Genomic DNA, 14,411 nt, shown 5'->3' with positions numbered 1-14,411 from the left:
TTGTAACTGCTTAACGCCATATACTCAAGAATTTACAAATCAGACGTTTCCTACCATGTGTGACGTAAAAACTTTCACGTCATGTAGATGAAAGACAAGTGACCTTTAGGAACATAAGAGACATTGCCAACGGCGAAAACATTGTGACACTGTTTTACGTTGGATTGTTGGATCTTTTACTCCAGATTATTTGAAAAATATGGGCCCAGTGCATTTCGTTAGGAGTCAAATGCAACTAAATTTTGTATTAAGCTGAACCAATTCAGAAATTTTGAACATTTCTTTTTAAATGTCCCTTTAAAACTAAAATATGGAAACACGAGAGCGGTCACCCAGGCTGAGCACAGAACTAAAGTGGTGAAAATTACAAATTGCCTCTTCAAATCCGGGGTTGAACCCGAAGCTTGAGTGCCTCGGGATATTGGTTCGCGCACCTATATATATATATACGGAGTTATGCCCCACTAACGAAAAGTCACAAACGTTGTTACTCTGAGCCTACATGTATACACTAATTTAGGTGGATGTTGAGTTACTTCATCTGTGATATGTGTGTATAAATTCAAAATGAAAAGGCTTGTACTCCAACTCAACTTTGTCCTGTTTAATGCTCTCAATATGGTGCGGGTATCGGGTGGTCAAACAGAAAATTGTTTTAGCGAAATTCCCATGAATGCATTTTTGCTTAAATTCCTGGCATGCAATTATTTTTCTTTCGTGGATGTTGGTTGGAGTTTTGTATCATTCATGTTCAGTATATACTTTGTAACTAAGCTGCAGAAAAACAGTCATGTGCAATAATCACGTGAAAAGGAAACGCCGAACTTTGAAAAACCACTAACTTTCCACATACTATCATACAGAGGTGTTCATTCTAACAGCCAATGCAGTATCTTGTTCCTCAGTGAAGAAACAATACTGCCTCACATCGCTGAACGATTTTACGAACAGTTCTGCTCGTGTCGCATATTTTACACGAATCCCCATATCCTTCAGAAGGAATAATCAACAGGTCTACGTCACCCTAGTAGGCCAATGTCAAAATCATGTTTTTGGTCCCAAAGTTTGTTGCTACAATACAATCGATTTGATTTTGACGTGAACATGAGTGAATTCGTTTGTCATGGTGCTACAAAGCTGCATTAAGTTGATTGTAACTACATGTACCATGCTAAAAAGTTCAAATTAGAATTAACCGTAGAAAGCTTTCTGGAACAAAAGATGAGGTGTAAGAACGACACTCATATAGGACGAGCGATACAATCAAAGTACATGTAGAAAGTAGCTAATCAGCAATGTTGGATGGTTTACAGCCGATGCGTATAAACTCCGCTGAGGAACGAACTAGCCTAAAATTAGCACCAACTTGGTTCGAACTTACCACTGCCTGGACAGCGGTAATATTGTCTTCTGAGTGTCAAGTCTCTAAGCCGACAGGCCGTTGATGGACTTGACAAACACTATATATGTGAAATATTCTTTGAATTCTAGTACGAAAAAACGAAAAACCTAAATGTCATCGGCAGGGTTAAAAAAAAATCAACAAAACGGGCGGTGCAAATATAAGTCGCGGTTTTCCCTTACAAATCCGAAAACTCTTGTCATTCATGATGCACATTCGCCTGTAAAGATATATCAACTGATATCCAGTGATAATTATTAAACGGTCATCTTTAACAAGTTCGCGTTTGACGTTCGGACTGACCCTCTATATCCCTACTACAAATATACAAACTGACTTTTATGTGTCTTAACAAGCATAAATATACATTTTGTTAATTTGTGATGGTTGTCAAACATCGGCATATTATTTTCAACTACTGAGAAAGCCGAACACCTAGGCCATCGCCGCGAGCGGTTAAGCTCCTTCAAATCACAAGGACACACGACGTGCGGGTTTATTCAAACCGGCCTTGGGCAGGGAATTTGTAGATTTCCCTACGTGTCGCCGTGTTGCCCAGTTTAACGTTTGCTGAAGACCTCTTATCTTCTACCAATATGGCGCGCGTCACATGTGGGAAAGTTTATCAGTAACTTGCCAAATGTCAATGTTTTAAACCGGGCAATATTTCCACCCATGGAAATGGCCGACATCTTAGAGTTTGGCGTTAATAAACAAATTAAATAAATAAATATCCTTTTAATTGCTAACACGCGTGGTTCGGGTTTCAGTCAAACCCGGCGTTTGACCAGCAATTTGTAGGGGCTTGAGAGAAAATTGTTGAGTTGCCGTTTTCACACTCTAATCGGTTTAGTTGGACTCCAATCACAGTTACATGTTTGCAACCCACCGAATTCAGTGCCTTAACTTTATATATGCCCTATACCAGCCTCCGACATCCCTATATAAGCCTTACATCAGCCTCTTACATATATATATACTTCTTTTATATATGTATTTGAGCTTGGTATAGGACATATATAGTGTTTACGGACTGGACGCAAGCGCCTGTGTTTGCAACCATAAACGTGGGTTTAATACCACATGACTTTTACCAATATGGCGAGCTTACATATAGCTGTACGTCGCATGTGTGAAAGTTTATCAGAATCTTGCCAATGGGCGGTGTTTTATCCGAGCACTCCTCTTTCTTCCACAAGTAGTTTAAATATACTTGAGCGTGGCGTTGAACACTAAACACAACTGTAATTCAGGAGGTTCAGATCAAGGGAGACAACTCTTCCATCTTCTGACTTCATGTCTTCCGCATAAAGCCAACGATCGTATTTATAAACAATAATCACTGGTCTTCCATAAGCAATAACCTTTATTTATTTTTTTTTTCATGCTGCGTTAGGAAATTTTTTTGCCATATTGTATTATCACTGGTTTGCCTTTCAAGTTATAACCGTTGGCTAGCTGAAGAGCCTCCGTGGCACTGGTTATACCTGAAGAATAAGGAACATCATAAGAGAGATCAGGTGAAGTGTGTGTGCATGCGAATCGTCCATCTTATAAGATAACTCGAACATGGAAAGGCATATCCTATAAAACTACCACACGTTTACCATTACTAAACAAATGAATTTTTTGGCTGAAGTAAACCACCCTGGCTTCTTTCTTGTCTGATCGCTAACATTCAGTCAATTTGTATTTAGTGAAATATTTTTGAGTACAGCGCAAAACACCAATCAAATAAATAAATTCAGTCAATTAAGGGTGTTGTACAGCTGGTTAAGGCTAGTCAAGCAAGAAGTCTTAATACAGACTCTGTTTGTTAATTTATCTTGCAAACACTGATCACTGACAAATCAACAGTAATAACAATGGTGACTTACTGTCAAAAGTAATGAATGCTTGCCCTTTCATTCGGCCTTTCATTAACTTGAAGATGATCTTAGGGCCATCAACTTTTTGAAAACGGATGAATAATCGGATCAAATCTTCTTCACATACTTTCCCAGGTAAATTCTTTAAGTACAACACCTTGATAGAATGAATGAAGAGAAAACACAATGATACAAAGGAACACGTTTTAAGAGGTCAGAAAATGCAAGATTTCAAGGAGAACCAAAAGAAGACATCAAACAGTTGGTCCCTGACAAATACTATTTAGTGCCTTATTTCCAGGCTTGAATGAATTATATTCTGGTCTCAAGCCCCAGGGATTACAGGTATCTAATCAGTCATCTCCATGGGTTCTTCGTCTGTGATAATGTGAGTAAATGAGTGCTTGGGGTTTAACTTTGTACTTTAAATTTTTCAGTCATATGACAATGAAGGAATCCTTAGAATGCATGTAATGTGCTTCCGTTGCAGGACGGATTTCCAGCACTCTTTTATCTAGTGCTGCTTCACTGAGATGCCTTGTAAAAGGCAAGTAAGTCGCCCCGCCCGAGCCATCATAATGATATGGGTTAACCAGTCGTTGCACTATCCCCTTCATGTTGAACGCCAAGCAAGGAAGTTACAACTTCCTTTTTTTAAGTCACCTGTGTGGGATCTCTACATGTAGTTGTGTGATAATGTCATGACTCAGTTGTGTGATAATGTCATCACTCACCTGTGTGGATCTCTACATGTAGTTGTGAAACAACTGTCATCACTCACCTGTGTGGATCTCTACATGCAGTCATGAGATGTCATCACTCACCTATGTGGGATCTCTATGAGTAGTTATGAGGTATTGTCATCACTCACCCATGTGGGATCTCTGTAGTTGTAACATAATGTCATCACTCACATGTGTGGAATCTCTACATGTAGTTGAGATGATGTCATCACTCACCTATGTGGGATCTCTACATGTAGTTGTGTTATAATGTCATCACTCACATGTGTGGGATCTCTGTGTGTAGTTTTGTGATGATGTCATCACTCACATGTGTGGAATCTGTACATGTAGTTGAGATGATGTCATCACCCACCTGTATGGAATCTCTATAAGTAATTATGAGGTAATGTCACCACTCACCTGTGTGGGATCTCTACATGCAGTCATGAGATGTCATCACTCACCCATGTGGAATCTCTATGAGTGGTTATGAGGTACTGTCATCACCCACCTGTGTGGGATCTCTACATGTAGTTGTGAGATAATGTCTTCACTCACCTGTGTGGGATCTTTATAACTAGTTATGAGGTAATGTCATCACTCACCTGTGTGGGATCTCTGGATGTAGTTGTGTTATAATGTCATCACTCACATGTGTGGGATCTCTGTGTGTAGTTTTGTGATGATGTCATAACTCACCTGTGTGGGATCTCTATAAGTAGTTATGAGGTAATGTCATAGCTCACCTGTGTGGAATCTCTACATGTAGTTGTGTTATAATGTCATCACTCGCATGAGTGGGATATCTGTGTGTAGTTTTGTGATCATGTCATAACTCACCTGTGTGGGATCTCTATAAGTAGTTATGAGGTAATGTCATAGCTCACCTGTGTGGGATCTCTACATGTAGTTGTGTTATAATGTCATCACTCACATGTGTGGGATCTCTGTGTGTAGTTTTGTGATGATGTGATCACTCACATGTGTGGGATCTCTGTGTGTAGTTTTGTGATGATGTCATAACTCACCTGTGTGGGATCTCTATAAGTAGTTATGAGGTAATGTCATAGCTCACCTGTGTGGAATCTCTACATGTAGTTGTTATAATGTCATCACTCACATGTGTGGGATCTCTGTGTGTAGTTTTGTGATGATGTGATCACTCACATGTGTGGGATCCGTACATGAAGTTGAGTGATAATAGCATCACTCACCTGTGTGGGATGTCCAGGTGTATAGTCCTTAAACCTAGTAAGCTGCTGAATGTCTTCTATGGTCAGGCGCTCCTTGATAATTTCTTCCTCAGGAATTGAATCTATTTTGCCGCTCAAAGATTTCAGGTTAGAGCTTTGTTCATTGTTGTCATTGACAACATTGTCTGCACTGTTCTCTGTTGTTTCCTTGCTCTCACAGATTATGTGCATGTCACTACAGTTTGTAGAACATCCAGGAGACATATCCTCCTGTGAAGATGATCTGTCTCTTTCATTAGATATACCACTGGGATCTGTCATATATGCGTCACCTTCATCATATATAGTTTTGTCCTTCAGGTCATGTCTTCTCTTCCTTCTTGAAGCTTTAGTTTGGCCTCGTTTGGTCACTGCTTCTAGGATTTCAGGTAAGTGGTCCATGGGGTCATCTGAGTTTGCTGCAGCATGATGGTCGCTATATGTTGTTAGAAGACAGCTGAGAAGTTTGGCTCTGTCACTGTTGTGCGATATGGCTTTCTCAAGATCCATCTCGTGCCGACCCATCTTCTTAGCACCAGCAAAATGATCAGCCTCTTCAAGTTGCTTCTTTTTGGCAGCTATTTTCTTCCCAATTGCTAAAAGTTTGCTTTCTCGAACCCCAGGCTCAAGATTCAAACGCAACTTTTTACTTTTCTTGAAAACAGAGATATAAGATAATTTTAAAAAGCTGTACACAATTCATAAATGAGGTCAAAGGTCATTGCTTTTTTTTCACAAAAGTGAATTATAGCTCTCTGGAAAAGCTGCACAAGTAATGCATAAATTTGCAATTTCAGTAGAAGATATTCAGAAAACTTATATACATACACACTTGGTGCTTTCTGCATATATATATTAATAAGTCCTTAATAAGCAATCACAACTCTTCTGCAAATTTTACAAGAAAGAAACGAAATAAAGGTTTTAAAACTACAATCGAAATCTTTACTGAAGCAGAAAGCACTACAAAGACTACATTTTTGCTCAGCAGACAGACACGTGCAGCAATAAGTACATGTGTAAATTAACCCTTATCCCTTGGGGTGTACATGTGTGCATCAGAAAGTGTTGCCATTGTGACAGGGTAAAACATACAGAGTGCCCCATATCCTCTAGTTTGAGTTCAATCTCTTCCTCTGTAAGACCACATTGTTTCAGCTCTACCAAATAGCCATCCAGCTGAGAAAGGCCCTTATATTCCTGCAAGGAGACAGTTCCTGATAGACTGTCAGTTGACGAAAAGTGTGACACTCCATCCGAAAACTTCTTGTGCTGATTAAATTGTCTGAAACACAGAAGACATGATATACATACACGATACAAGTTCCATTTTGGCAATTGTTTTCTTCTTTCAAACATTTTCTATTTAGGTTTTAAGTCTTAACTCAGATCCTAAATTATAAAGAATACGACAAGTGAATGTTTCAAGAACTGACACTGCCTAAGCCATATTTTGTGACTCGAGATAAACACTTTGACTTAGTACTTAAGCTTTCAGGATTATGGCTTAAATTTGTTAGTGAAATAACATCCTGATACTTACTCCTGTATAGTAATATCAGTGTGGAGTTGTTTCTGGAGAAGATTTTGAAGTTGACGATCACTTTCTGTTTCAATGTCCTCTATGGGTCCTATCAGGGACCTGGATAGAGCATTTTGATTCTGTACTCCCATCTTGATCACTTCTCTGCTCTGGAAACGTTTGGGGTTACCACTGAAAGATATGTTCAGCATGTTACTGGCTACAAATCAACACAGGTATATAGGTTTAATGACATATGTGGTCTGATGGAACGGCTTCATTAAATTAGTGATAACGCATTGTGTACAACATCATTACTTATTTGCAAGATTCTGGAGAGAACTTCCTCCCTAACCTCGCAATGTGGCAACTGTGTAATATGTAATGAGGTTGTACAAAAAATAAGTGAGCAAGTAATGATGTTGTACAAAGAAGGCATGAACAAGTTATGATGATGTTGTACAAAGAATACACCAACAAGTGTTGATGTTGTACAAAGAATATATGAACAAGTAATGATGTTGTACAAGGCGTGTTTTGTAGCGTTATTTATCAGTACATGTAGAGCGTTGTTTTTATGTTTTTATTTTTATGGTTTTTATCTTATATGCTTTGGTAAATTCCTTTAAAAATCTCCACATGAATAAAATGAAAAAACTCACATGTAGCCCCCAAGTTTGTATCTTACAAAGTGTACAGGTCTTAAATTATTATAATTTGTAGTCAAGAATAAGGTAACGAAAATTGGGTTCTGGGTAACCCCTGCTAGTGGTAAAGCATTTTGAAAGACACTGCTGTCGTTTACCATGGTATTCCTGTCCTGCTGTACGAGTCGGGACCTTCCCTGAACGGTCGACCATTCACCGAACCTCCCGGCATCGTCTTAGCACATACAACTGCCAAACAACAACTGCCTATCCTCACTTAAACAGCACTGTAACAACAATGAACAAGAGTGGCATTGCAGAAGACGTCATCAAGATTGACGTGTTTCGTCACATGTTTTGTCAACGGCCTTAGGTAAACAAGCCCACGTGCTTTCACCGACCTATTCATAGTTTTGCAGTGATGTCATAGCTGATTTGAGCCAATTATCAGCACACTCTTTTGTCCCGTGACTGGAGGTGAACACAAAGCGAATTTAACCCAGGTGTGACAAAAGCATTAAAGAAGATTTTAGCGTAAAAAATGAAAAATATAGCTTTAAGAAATTACGTGTAAGAAATTCTTCAGGAAAAAAAAATCAGCACACTGTATGTGTTTACAACTTTCAAATATGGTAGTTTCAGTGCCCTCTAGTACTTTAAAGTTCAGGAATCGGCAAAAATCAGCATTTAACCCATTTAGCATCATATGTTATTTATTACCTCCTTCTCGCGAGGAAACCGGGCCCGCGAAACTGTAGATGGACATACAATCCTACAAGTACACACAATGTTTTCGGACTGCATTCCACACAATCCAATTGGCCCGACTAGTGGAATGACATGCCGCAGCCGAAGACATAGACATAACGTCACACCTGGTAACATAATACTGGTACCGGGGCGAATAGTCCTATTTATTTTTTTTTATTTGGTTGGTGTATAACTCGATTCGGGATTGAACCTCGGATCTACCGCTTATAAAGCAGCCGCTCTATCCGCCACGCCACCACAGCCGCTTCATCCACCACAGCCGCTCCATCCACCACGCCACCACGCCCACTCTATCCACCACGCCACCACAGCCGCTCTTTCCACCACGCCACCACAGCCGCTCTTTCCACCACGCCACCACAGTCGCTCTATCCACCACGCCACCACGCCCGCTCTGTCCACCACGCCACCACAACCGTTAACAAAATTTTATTGCATCCGCAGGGCCTTTGTTTCATGAATTCTGAGCTGAAGGAGCGATATTGTTTTCCTGGAAAAGACCACTTTTCCAAGTTAATATCATTAAAATAACACTTTTTCATGTCCCTCGATCGATAACGGGATGGTTATACACGACCGATATTAAACTCAAAGAATCATATCTCGAGGATTGGTTTCTTTGGGGATGTACACGTAATCCTTCGTTTTCAGGGAAGTGTGGATATACATACAGACGTACTTTTATGTGTATTTTCTTTAAAAAGCGAGAACGAATTGACCGCTTCATGCAGACTTAATTATTCATTATTGTTTAACGCCACACTCCAGAGTTTTTGGCTTTTTGGTGCTTTTGCTGTTTGATGGTCAGTGTATTATGGGTGGAGGAAACCAGGTTGCACAGGGAAAACCACCGGCCTTTTTTCCACGATATGCTGACAATCGAACTTTGCCACATGTGATGTACAGATATGTGCATCATATTGGTAGAGGGCAAGCAGTTTTCAACCAACTTTAGACTGCACAAATGACCACACACACTTCATCGACCACTTATTGTCATCATGCCCAAAAGCAGTTAGAGAGGGTGAATTCATAAAGTCCCTGCCTAAGGCCGGTATTGAACCCGGGCACCTCGTGCGTCACTGTGGTTGAAAGGTGAGCACCGTGACCACCAGATCACGGCCCGCGACTAGTGCATATGTTATCGCCGCATTCAGCTTGGGATTTTTCACTTATACCATGCAGCTCTTAAAGAACAGAGCTTCAAACACATTTTAAGCGGTTTCACCGTGGTGTATACATAGTAGGCCTATACAGGGAGTCAAGAGATCGAGCTAAAGTTGTATTTTGTTCAAATAAGTATTACGTTGCTTCACTGAGCAGGACTGGCTTACTCAAGTTAGTGTTTGGCCTGAATAAAGTCAAATGCTCTATTTACCTGTGTAAGAACGTCGGTAGCATGGAACACCTGATCTGATTCAGCTTCAAAGCTACAAAAGAGACACCGAAACAAGAGTCTCAGGTTCATTAGATGACGATCGTGTTGATGACACAGACAGAATCAAGTTTCCCAGAACACCTGAACATTGGACCGATGCTACAGGTGGAATATCTACACCAAGACACATTTACCAGTAGAGACGTGAATAATACCTTTCTAAAATGACCTTTTTGTTAACTAAGAGACTTGCAATAAGGCTGTGTACTGAAACACAGACTGTATGACTTCAGCCACAACCCAACCATGTGTAGGTTGGTTTTATGCATAAGAGACTTTTAGACGTCTGAAAGTACAGGTGTTACAGTGGTGATTGAATTATCAACAGAAATGGCATCTCTGGTGTCGGTGAGAGCGAAACCACAGGAGGAAGGTAGGAATGTGTCAGCTTTAGTCAGCATGAGGTGTCGGATTATAGAGAAGGGCATAAAAATGGTTGCATTCAATCATCTGGGGCCTACCGGCTATATTATCGCACATGCTTTTAAGGATGTGTATCGAACATTGTGTATGTTTGAATACATAAATGACCAGTGCATGCAGTGCCTGTTGTAAAAAAAATTCTGGCGTCATCATTGCTTAATTTGCATGTGCGATTGTGCAGATATTCCTTCAAATTTTTAAATATATACCAGAAACTGTTTCATTGTCAATTAATGCTTTTGGAGGTCTGAGGAATGTGGGTTTTATGTACAAACTCAGCATATCAAAAGCATTGTGCGTTAACAGGGTATATAGTGTGTTATATCTATAGTGTTTTATACTGTTATTATGCCATTTCGAGGAGTTGAGGAATACAGATTTTTTGCACAGACCCTTTATGTCGAAGGCAATGCCCCCTGAGAAGGTTTGTGGCGTCATCGTTGGCTAATTTGAAGAGACGATTTTTTTTATACTTCCGCGTGAAGTGATAGATGAATGGTCGTATAGAAAATAGGACATGGATATATACCCACATGCATACAACATACGGTGCGGGGCCTTCGTGGCCGAAATGGTTAGCACACCAGCGAGAAGCAATTGCCCAGGAGCCTCTCGCCAATTTTATGCGGCCGCTGTGAGTTCAAGTCCAGCTCATGCTGGCTTCTTCTCCGGCTGTGCGTAAGTAGATCTGCCAGCAACAAGCGGATGGTCGTGGGTTTCCCCCAGACTATGCCTGGTTTCCTGCTACCATAATGCTGTCTGCCGTCGTATAAGTGAAATATTCTTGAGTACGGCGTAAAACTCCAATTAATTAAATAAATAAATATATACAAACGGACGTACAGACATACAGAGATTCCGTCTTTATAGTATATCGATAGTCAGATTATCGCAAAACCCAAGAAAAGAAGGTGAGGCAATGGGTTAGGGAATTGGCCCTCCGCTGTCTACTTTACATGTCAATCATCGGCTGTCGCCAAACTGATCACTAATCACTGTGGCCTAACCAAATTTATTGACTGATATTAATACTGGAAGCTGTGTACACATTTGTATCAGCCATAATGTATGTATCCTTTGGGAAAAGAAAGAAAACAAAACAAACAAAATAAAACGTTAATGAACTTAATGTTTTCCGTCCAGTTGTTGTTTTCGTGATGTCTGGCAATCTTTCACAACAGGTGTTATACCAAGCAATCTCTCCTTTGTAGGCAGACATATAAGTGCTGAAGGCAGAGAGGGCGACCATGAGGGCCCCAGAGATCTGCAAAAGGCCTTAGCTGTATCAGTACTGAATGTGCACGTGACATTAACTGATAACAGTCAGATGGAATGGACCGGTATTAATGTGCGTACATCCGTTACATAAACTGTTTCATTCATGCTGATTAAAAACTTCAGCGGAATGTGACAAGTGATAAAGGCATAGCCTAAACAAGCCTACGTGCTCCTCACAGGTTCCATAGGTCAATCATGTCTATTTTTATTTATTTATTTGGTGGATATTTTACACCGTACTCAAGAGTATCTCACTGATACGACAGCGGCATTATGGTGGGAGAAAACCGGACAGAGCCCGGGGTAAACCCACAACGATTCGCAGAAGTTTGTCTATTAGTAGCAGTAATGTAATGCGAAAGATAGAGAACGACACATGCGCTGTAAGGCGTATGTCATTTACTCAGCATATATAAAGCTCTCCTTAAACCCAGTTCATTCGAAATTCGCTCTAGATGTAGGCCTATAGGTCTGCTTCTGGTAACCATACTGGAGTACCCTGGTTATAGCAGCCCATGTTAACAGGATTTCAGTTGTTGTGCCAAAGTGCGGACGTCATGTACAACCAACGCAACAATTAGGACGGCTTTTTCTGATCCGCCAAGTTTGGTGGACTAAATTAGATCGCCTCGGTTTAGTCCTCCATTTTCCTGAACACAGACGGTAATTGCCGGCTCAGATGTATCCACTAATTCCCGATGTGACGGTATGTAGATCAGACGACGCTTGATCTACTTATCTCCGCGAAGACTCAGCCAGAATTTGGTGAACTGAGTGAAGCAGGCATTTTTCTATTCGGTTACACTTTAGTCTACACTATATAGTGTTCCCGATTTCGCAAAGCAGCGTATCCTGTAACTTATGTTTTGTATTCAATGAACTAATTAAATGGTTAATTCATCTTCCCCCTTTGGATGAAGGGATTATTTTTATTTTGTAGACAAATATGTAACAGCTTGTCCATGAGAATCTCGTCATTTGGTTTGACAAGAAGTGGTAACTTGTGTAATATGCAGACATTCACATTTAAAAGAACAGATAAAATATATTTTTGTACGCAGGCAGCAGCGGGGCCGTGGGTATCTCGTCATCGGCTGGTCGCCAGGCCTCTGTCAGATCCACCCCATTCTTATATTGTCCTAGCTGTTGTGTCCGTCTTTTGCGCGTGTCCTCTTGGGCTGGGCGCCCTCTACTGGTCTCTGAAGGTAATACCTAATGATACATACAGGCCTGGATTTATAATCCAGACGTAATTCGTGACTGTGCGTATGATTATTAATACTGAAGATGGCTAGAAATTTTTTTCCACTCATAAACCTGACTAACGTTAAATGTCTTGAATGAAAAGTTCTTGAGTACAGTGTTCAACACCAATTCAACAAACAAATAAATAAATTGGCCTATACCCACATTGAACATTTTTGCATTATGGATATGTAAGAAGAATTATGAGAAAACTTGTTTTAAACGTAGGTTTATTGAAAAGGTACACAGTAAGCTGGTGGCGTATACTATATGGTGTAGCATGCAGCTGTACAGACATATTTTGGTGGATGCATAAATAGAAAAACCAATAAACAGTACTTAGATTACAGAAACGTGAATATGTAAGACAAATTATTCCAATGATATAATGAAAAATTTCACATTTAACATATGAAATAACTGAAGACAAAACTATGGTCTTTAGAATTAATCATTTAGTAATTAATGAATAATTATTGGTACAGAAATGATATATTTGGTTATGATTATAGTTATTGGCCGTCTCTTGCCGCCTATGGTCAGGATGGGCGACAGGATATTTCACAGGTAGCAGACATATAATTTAGATGTCTGACATGTTAATTTTGAATGTGTTTTTCGTAATCGTACTCACCCTCTGTATGTTTTCAATGACGGTGATGTCGTTGCTCGATATAGACTTGACAGGCGGTCAATTTTGCAAGTGTTGAGCGTCTTAACACCGGCTTTGGAAAGATCTACTAACCGGAACCATGCAATCCCTGTCGTCCTGCCAGTCCCCACAGCTCTGAGATACTATACCTCGGGGTCTTTCCAAAGTTTAGTGAGCGATCTTCATGGGATAAGTGTCGGGCCAATTTCATAAAGCTGCGTACACAAAATTTACACCGTAAATTTTGCGTACGGAAAAATTTACACTAGCGTCCGTTTTCATAAAAATTCTTACGTATCCATTATGCGTAAATTTCCGTGTAAAACAATGGCACCTTCTGGGCTACCGTAAAGCCTAATAAACGTGCGTTTTGGCGTAAATTCAACATGGCGAATGTTCTCTTGGCCGGCCTCGCTGAAAGACGAACCATTCGAAGAGAGCGTGTTTTTCGTGATCGTACTCACCCTCTGGATGTTTTAAATGATGGTGGTGATGTCGTCGCTCGGTATAGACTTGACAGGCGGTCAATTTTGCAAGTTGTGGACTTCTTAACACCGGCTTTGGAGAGACCTACTAACCGGAACCATGCAATTCCTGTCGTCCTGCAAGTCCTCACAGCTCTGAGATACTATGCCTCAGGGTCTTTCCAAAGTTTAGTGAGCGATCTTCATGGGATAAGTGTTCCAAGCAGGGGCCAATTTCATAAAGCTGCGTACTTACACCGTAAATTTTGCGTACGGAAAAATTTACACTAGCGTCCGTTTTCATAAAAATTCTTATGTATCCATTATGCGTAAGTTTCCGTGTAAAACTACGGCACCTTCTGGGCTACCGTAAAGCCTAATAAATGTGCGTTTTGGCGTAAATTCAACATAGCGAATGTTCTCTTGGCCGGCCTCGCTGAAAGACGAACCATTCGAAGAGAGCGTGTTTTTCGTGATCGTAGGCCTACTCACCCTCTGGATGTTTTAAATGAGGGCGATGTCGTCGCTCGGTATAGACTTGACAGGCGGTCAATTTTGCAAGTTGTGGACTTCTTAACACCGGCTTTGGAGAGACCTACTAACCAGAACCATGCAATTACTGTCGTCCTGCAAGTCCTCACAGCTCTGAGATACTATGCCTCAGGGTCTTTCCAAATTTTAGTGAGCGATCTTCATGGGATCAGTGTTCCAAGCCCGTCCACAGTAGTCAGAAGTGTCACTACC

General features: G+C 40.5%; 1 protein-coding gene across 1 annotated transcript; it reads right to left on the bottom strand.

Moving 5' to 3' along the window:
* Nucleotides 1-2,765: 2,765 nt before the first annotated feature.
* Nucleotides 2,766-7,699, bottom strand: LOC135472929 (RNA-binding protein 41-like). Its single transcript, XM_064752662.1, has 6 exons — nucleotides 7,555-7,699; nucleotides 6,771-6,941; nucleotides 6,323-6,512; nucleotides 5,210-5,881; nucleotides 3,280-3,427; nucleotides 2,766-2,889 (listed from the first exon to the last, which is right to left on the bottom strand). Exons 1-6 carry the CDS (start codon nucleotides 7,626-7,628, stop codon nucleotides 2,795-2,797), a joined length of 1,350 nt encoding a protein of 449 aa, XP_064608732.1. The 5' UTR covers nucleotides 7,629-7,699; the 3' UTR covers nucleotides 2,766-2,794.
* Between the last annotated feature and the right edge of the window lie 6,712 nt (nucleotides 7,700-14,411).

Source organism: Liolophura sinensis, chromosome 8, assembly GCF_032854445.1.
Source record: "Liolophura sinensis isolate JHLJ2023 chromosome 8, CUHK_Ljap_v2, whole genome shotgun sequence".
Classification (NCBI taxonomy): Eukaryota; Metazoa; Mollusca; class Polyplacophora; order Chitonida; family Chitonidae; genus Liolophura; species Liolophura sinensis.
Note: the sequence above shows the minus strand (reverse complement) of the source record. Positions and strands in the feature narration are given on the sequence as shown.